General features: G+C 45.6%; 1 protein-coding gene across 1 annotated transcript in view; it reads left to right on the top strand.

The window, feature by feature from the left end:
* Positions 1-1,055: 1,055 nt before the first annotated feature.
* susd6 (sushi domain containing 6) overlaps positions 1,056-7,836 on the top strand; it is a 30,252-nt gene continuing 23,471 nt past the window's right edge. The window contains exons 1-2 of the mRNA XM_030344917.1: positions 1,056-1,236; positions 6,393-6,568. Of these exons, the coding sequence (XP_030200777.1) occupies positions 6,427-6,568 (142 nt within the window). The 5' untranslated portion in view covers positions 1,056-1,236; positions 6,393-6,426. The remainder of the gene's footprint in view (positions 1,237-6,392; positions 6,569-7,836) is intronic.

Below are 7,836 nucleotides of genomic sequence, written 5' to 3'. Positions count from 1 at the left end.
GGAAGAGTCATGGGCATGGCGCTCATCACATAAATACAAACCGCGTCCAGTCGGATCTATCAACTTTTGAATCTGCATGAAAACAATTATCCGCTAGATGGCGATATTGGGCTGATGACAAAAGTGCGTTTCAAGTAAGACCCCTCGCATAATCTCTGACCTCGTTCCACCCTGCTTTGTTTTGGGTAGGCCATCACAAGAACCACCTGGAACACCTGGAAATTGCCAACTTCCTCTGCGTTAATATTAATTAACAGATTAACAGAATTAATGTTTGAAAACGATTAATTCTATGGTACTACACTATGTAGGACTATAGTACTTGGTTATGTATGTACATCTTATCCTAGCTATCTTTGTTGTATACTGGGAATTGGTTAACCTAGCGATGGTTGGTCCTTTGCACTTGGTTCTATGAATTAACCTCTTTATTGTACCGACAGTGATATATTGTTTCACTTTCTTATGACAAATGTACTTATTGTAAGTCGCTTTTGATCTGCGTGTGCGTCTGCTAAATGCCCAAAATGTAAAAAAACAGGAAGTGAATGTGATCAAGATATGATACACAACTGCAGATGTGTCCCGTATTGTCTAAATCCATGTCAACTAGATGCCACGACTTTACGTGTGTGTCTCTCCACAATCTGTCATAGGCCGCCACTGGAGTCTGGACCTAATGGTGTGAAGAAAATCCATATTATTCTACTGTGTGATGAACCGTCCTACCTAAGGAATACAACAAAGCACAAGGAGCAAAAACAAGTCCTAACATGCACCACGTTCCCAATTGTCAGTATCAGTCAGTGTCCGATTTTAAATGAATCTACTCTGCCTTCTTTTTCCTTAAGTGATGTAAATGTTTAAGTGCATAACGATTCCAAACTTGGTGAACATTGACATTTTTTTTTATTGAAACAACTATGTGATATCAGCCATATGAAGACCATTCTATAACACTAACTAGGCCTACCAGAAAAGCGATGCACTCAGCCACCGCTCTTTAGACCCGCCCCCTGAACAGGGTAACCATAGCAACAGCGCGAGACGAGGCAGCTGGCGGAGTTCTCGCGCAGCGTTTCCTCTTACCTAAATAAAGACCTGGCGAGCGGAGGACGGGAGCCCAACCGCTCTAAAGGACAGAAATCCCCGACAAAGAGCCCGGGAAGTGCCGTCTTGTGAAACTAATGTCTCGAATCTGAAAAAAAGGAGGGCTTGCTGGTAACCTTGACATCGGTGAGTCTTTTATTTTTGTGGCAGCTTAATAAAGGCCACGTCTCTGTGGCCATTTCGTTTTCTCCCAACTCCCTTCGGTTCGCGTTTACGTTTTGTCCGGTGAATTAACTTACTAAAAACGTTAATGGCAACGAACCACGGAATGATTTCGCTAGTTGATTAACTTCCGTTTATCCCTTGCCCCTGTGGTTTTCGAACAACGACGTTAATAGACCTTTAAACAATTAAATACAGAGGACAACACTCCGCTTCGTGCTTCATGCTCAGCGATGACTTTGAACGATAAGCCCGAGTTTCAGAAGTACCGATCCCGGGGCTCGGGGACAGCGGACACACTGGCACCGGGACGTTGTCATTACTGTGTTATAATGTGAGACAGCTCACTGGACAGTATCTAACAAAGACACGACGGAATCCGGACAGCGAGGCGTCTTACCAAACCAAACAGTGTTTAGTAAACGCCAGAGGACCGTGAACTGGCCTAGTTCCACTGTTTAACTTTAGCGCAGACCTTGATGTACCAGGGCTGCTTGAGCCCGTCTGCTCACTGCGCTCATTGTTTAAATAGCCCACGGTACAGTCGCACGTGTCGGCGCGTGTGACTCGGCTGTACGGGCTGCTGCTACAAAGGCGCCCGTGCCACATCACAACAGCTGTGGGCATGTGTTTGGGTAAAGGTCGTTGTTATTTTTGTATGACCCAAAATTGTGTATAATTTTTTTTATTGAGATGTAATATTCATTCCACAGTGTGTAGGGTGCTTGTGTATGGGACTGTCTTCTTGTTTTCTTCTCCGTATGGCATGCATCCGCTACATTCCTCGAAGTCGCATTGATATCGGGTGGTCGTGTCGCACCTTTTGTGTGATGGTGTTCGGCTTTGTTTGATTTTGATTGTTGCATTCAACCCGGAAATAGTACCAAGTTCGGCAGAATTTGGGTTGCAGGCAGTCGTCATCCACATATTTTACGAAGCCTGCATTTCTGTTCACATATATTTTGTTTTTACACAATAAAAAACACATACATAGGAATATAGTTAGAACCAAATATGACGTTTATTTGTAGGCCTATACACAAGAAACGTGCAATGCTGAAAGCTCACGTCCAATGCTCATAGTTTGCTGTTTCGTTATGTTTATACACGGTTATAGCCTATTATTATTATTATTATCATGCAACAGACGCCCTATCCCCGTGGCTCTTCATTGTCCACGTATCAATGCCTCTATTTATGTCATCGTGTCTCTCTATGTTTTTGAGGTACAACGCCTACTATGCCGCATAATACGCAGTGTAACAACAAAGGTTCTATGCTGTTTGCTGCCATCCAGAGCCACGTCTTTAGGACAAGCCAGTTTCCACCACTAGAGGCTGACGGCTTGAGCAGCGCTGGTACCTATCGAGTGGCAAACCTTCTTCAACGGTCCCCGAGGGGCTCTGTTTCCCTGAGTGCTGCCCAGCTGGGCTAATGCTGCTCTTCTTGGCACCCAGTCGGTATTGTTGGAGCCCACAGCATCAGGGAAACTGCATTAGATGAATTACTATAGCTGCCTGGCTTGGTAGACTGGTCAAGCTAGGCCTGTGGTAGGGGGTTACTGTTTTCCCCCAAACACGAAGCTGCCGTAATCCTATCTCCAAGCAGACTTGTTTTTTCTCACTCCAGTAAATCCAGTTGTTCTGTAGTCCAAACAACAACGAAACACATTACCCATATATGTCATAGGCTATACGCAGGCAATACTGTACATTATTTGTTGTGGAATTGTCTGCATATACACTAAGTGGCACATTATGAGAGGAAACCATAATTCCAAAGATTTCTCTTTGAATTGTCCATACACTATACACTTAGTGTGTAACTGTTCAGTATACTGTTGAGTAGTAAACAGAGGTTGAGTTTTCCCAGTACTCCCAGTTGAGGTAATGGGGGATCCTAGAAATGTCTTGATCCCCCATTAGATCAATCCAACATGGAAGATGTCTCGTCATTGGCTTTGAATCTCTAACCCTTTGGGTGTGTTTAAATGACAAAGAACCTCAAATGATGATCAAGTTACAGCGGTGTTTTAACAGCTCCACTATCAATGTCAGACATACCCTTAGAAAGAATGCAGGAAACGGCAGGATCAGTGCTTTATGAGATCTGGTCTGTAATCTTACAGCAACGTAGCATCAAGATGTTTAATATGTTTGCAACTGGTGTATCCAGTTCCCTAGGATGGGTTGGCTATACCTCTTCATGCCCTTCTGACAAAGAATGTTCCTGCCTAGTAGGGTAATCAATCAATATTAAGCATTGCTATAATTGCGCATGATTAGGTATCAAAGGATAGAGTCATCAAACCTTTCCTTTATCCTTTGTCCTGAGCGACAGCGGCTGTTTTTAGCCATTATGAAACTATGGGGGCGGCAATTGATGATCCTTTGTAGTTCCACAGTGTAATGTTTAGATTCTTCTTCTCTCCCATTGAAACTTTAACCAATGGTATTCATGACAGAATTGTTGCGCAGAAGCATACATTTTTGCCGCTAGCCTTCATAAAATCGGCTGAAATTATGACTCACCATTGACTAGGCTGCATACCACTGTTTAGAGACCTGGAAATGATCATGGCGTGCCAGCGATCCTGATACAAATCTTTCCGAGGTAGTGTACCCAGGCCACAATTGCAGCCTCAAGCATTCAGCCTCTGGGTAATGTGATTCCAGCAGGCAGCAACAGATATATTCCTAGGTACAAATGACTCACTGTTTAGAATTAGAACAATTAGGTTGTTTTTTTGCTTTGACAATTTTCTCTTTCAACATTGAAAAATAAAGCGAGTCATCTCCCATGTCCATTGGCATGTTCACGTTGCCTTTTATGGCACTGGGGCCTTTTCTTTGCAATCCCTGACTCTGATCAAGCCGATTCTGCATATGTTTAACTTAACGAAGTCAAAGCCAATCAATACCCTTCCCTAAGTGCTCGCAGTAGGTCAGCTTTGCATTATGAACATTGAGACTAGTTGTCATTTTTTTAATCCGTCCAGGACAAAACAGCATGTTCTTCTTTTGCCTTGCCTACTGGCCACATTGACCCTTGTTCAGTGGGTGAGGAAATGTTGTTTCTGCGTTCCTTCCTCCTATACGCCCTTTGGCGCGTCCTTGTTTCCTGACAATCTAGAGAGCTCTGTATCACAGACTCCCTCCCAGCGCGTCATGCGCACTTGCATGCAAGATGTAACCCTCCTGCAGAGGGGTAAAGCTGTTCAGGGACTGCCGTTAGTATGAGGTGTATATAATGTCACTGTATTTGTCTATAGTAGTGTTTTTTCTCCACGCATGCAACGATCCAGCTAATTTCAATCATGAGAGGTTACCTGTTCTGCTCTGCTGATGAGCAAATCTATCTGCTTTGATGCAAAAATACCTGTGTGACGTGTTCTAGTCGTAGATGGGTTGTTTTGATGGTGCTGCCGACCCCGGACGCATGCAAACACCCCCCACCAGGAAATGCATTGTTGTGAATTGAAGCGTTGATATTGCCGTAGCCATTAGTAATTTAAATGGCCTCTCTGCCCTCCCATGGGAATCCGCTGCCAGCCAGTCTTTCTGCACTCCGTCCTCCTGCCGAGAACAGCTAGCACTGCAGACTCATGATGCACCTGGAACGCATTCATGTAATGGTGGGGTGGCTCTTTATTTAATTCCTCTCTTTTCTCAATATAATCTACCAACGAGGTTCTTGCTGTTTTATATAGGGGATGTTTCCATAGGGTTTTAGGATAGTAAATGGTGTTAAAAGGGTTGGTGGGTTGAACACTGCCGATTCTTGTTCTTAGGCTGGGGGAGCCTAAGAACAAGAACCATAACCAACCAAGCAGAGCCATGCAAATCGTCAATAAACCACCAAAGAGCAAGGCAGATTGATCCAGTATTAGATATTAAAGGGGCTAAGGCAGATTAATCAGGGTACTCTTTTGGGGGCTAACGGTGCAGAACCACACAGACTCGTGGAAAGAGAAAAAAAACTGAATAGATTTCTCCCAGCCTTCGTTATTTATTGACAAGGGCACACCGTACCATGGGTGCCACTCCCCTCAAGGCTGTGCAGAGAAAAGGAAATGCAAATGCGTTAAAGGCCTTGTACATCAGAATGCTTAATGCTCATTTTTTGTTGCCGATTTTCCATATTGAGAGGACACAAGAGCGTTGTAGTACTGTAAAATCCTACATCATGTAAATATACTGTACTGACCGAGGCTTATGAAAACTTTTTGTTTTGCGTGATTAACACTGGCAGTTTTAAACAAAAATAATCTCCCCATATTAACAGAAAAAGTCACGCTTGATAACGCAAAAAGGGGGTGTAGGTGCGTGGAGTCTTGACGGGGGGGGGGATTTTCGCGTTTGCTCATTCACGTAATCAAGCAATCGCGCACAAAATACATTTCAAAGTGGATCGGCCCACTTCCCGATCTTTCCGATCTCCAGTCCCTGCTGCAGAGCGAATTAAAATCGCCGGCAGAACAGGCTGGGGGTCTAATACCGTGATATATATAAACTATAACGGCATTTCACATTAATCGCAAATATCCCGCTGCTTTGGGTTTTCCTTTGTAGGCGCGTTTAGAGGAGACGCGGACGAAACCGCTGTCAGTGCGTGTGCAGTGTAACAGTGATACATGGGTTTATCCAATAAGTGGTCCGTGTATCTGCGCACCATTGGCATGTATGCGCGCTTGTGTGCGTTTGAATCTGTGAACGACAATGACAGGATGAAAGAGTGCTATGCAGAGATGAATGAACGGAACGATATTTATATTTCAAAATCGCGAAAAAAATAAACATTTAAAAGCAGAATCAATATGTGGCGCTCTGTGTTCACTCTGTGGCGCTGCACTACACATTGGTCTATGTATGGGAAACACTGCTGTATGGTAATTCAGCATCACATTTAATTGCTTTGTGCATTGCTCAGCTCTCTCTCTCTCCGTCTCTCTCTCTCTCTCTCTCTCTCTCTCTCTCTCTCTCTCTCTATCTCTCTCTCTCTCTCTCTCTCTCTCTCTCTCTCTCTCTCTCTATGACCTCCCTAGGTCTCTCTCCCAGTGACTGGGAGGTTATGTAATCCCTGCTGACTGCTGATAACTAATCTCTTTCTCTTCCCCGTAGAGGATTCTCTGGCTGGTCGCGCGGAAGGGGAAAGATGTGCGATGGAATGGTAGCGTTTCTGACGAGAGTCCCGTCCTCCTCCTCCTCCTCCTCCTCCTCCTCGCTAGACCACAGGCTGGCTGCCTCCGCGTTGCTCCTCCTCCTCCTCACACTGCTGCCGTCCAGTCACGCATCAGGTAGGGGAGCCACGTGCCCAGGCCTGCTCCTGCTCTCTCTCTCTCTCTCTCTCTCTCTCTCTCTCTCTCTCTCTCTCTCTCTCTCTCACTCTCTCTTTGTCACTCTCCCTCACACACGCTGAATATCACCCGATGGAAAACATGCATATACAACAGGTATTGTGGGTGCAATGTAATAATGGCTTTAGTTTTCTTGAGGAGGCGTAGTCAATGAACTTTTGCCTTGGACCCTTTGGTACAGTCAAACACTTATTATATGTTATAAATTATAATTATTTATCACACGTCAATGCCAAAAATATACAGGTCATGAGGGGAGAGGCTTTGTCGCGTTACCGCATGACAATTAGACAAAGGAACGGGAGCCATTAGGGAGGATTCAGAGGGGAGACGACATAAATACTCATGCTTAATGAATCGCCGGCTGGGAGTGCTACCTCAACCCCGGCCTAGAGGGAATGGCAGTTTGCTGTCCCTGGCGGCTCACAGCCCGCCCCCTCCCCCATCTCCCTGGCCTTTCTCTCAACTGTTATTGAGTTAAAGAGAGAAAGAGAGCGTGTTGTCTGTGGTCACACCGCTGTCATGAGGTTTTAATCAGCATGGCGTTTAGCACCATTAGGAAAGGGAGAGCTTTTAGCCATGCCTTTAGCCGCCGCCCCCCCCCCCCCCCCCCCCCCCCCCCTCCTCTCCTCTCTCACAGATATGTTGTTGTCCCCCACTGTCTCACAACGGGGCCGACCGACAGCTTTTTGCATTCACGTTTCATTGTCATAGTGCTGCCCCGAGATTGTTTTTAGCGGCTGTAGTAATAAAACATAGCAACTGTTGACAAGATGTTTATAGGGCATAATCCCCACGCCAACACAGCACACACACAGAGAGACCTGATTGGGATGTCTCCAACACAAAGTAACTAAGACACACACACACACAGAGCCAACGATCATTGTCCCACTCGACAGATGAACAGTGTGTGCGTGTGGGCGAGCTTTTGTCTTTTAGCCCGAGCCTTATCCCGTCTGCTCGAGTGCAGTGTGCCTGAGCAGATATGACTCATTGTGTTTCATGAATGTGAAGGCGAAAAGAACGCTGCTGAGGGAGACGGCGGAGGAACGACGAGTGAGTGAGTTCATAGGGCCGGACGATGAGGGGATGAGAGGAGGCCGCGAGGGAGAGCAGGGAGAGTGTACTCATCATGCACCACCCCTTGCTTATGTAACTCCCATGAATCATGTGGAGCTCACCGGAGCCCCTGCCACGCTCACAGC

Source organism: Gadus morhua, chromosome 21 (assembly GCF_902167405.1).
Source record: "Gadus morhua chromosome 21, gadMor3.0, whole genome shotgun sequence".
NCBI classification, from domain to species: domain Eukaryota; kingdom Metazoa; phylum Chordata; class Actinopteri; order Gadiformes; family Gadidae; genus Gadus; species Gadus morhua.
The sequence above is the reverse complement of the archived record's forward strand: the minus strand, read 5'-3'. Positions and strand labels throughout refer to the sequence as shown.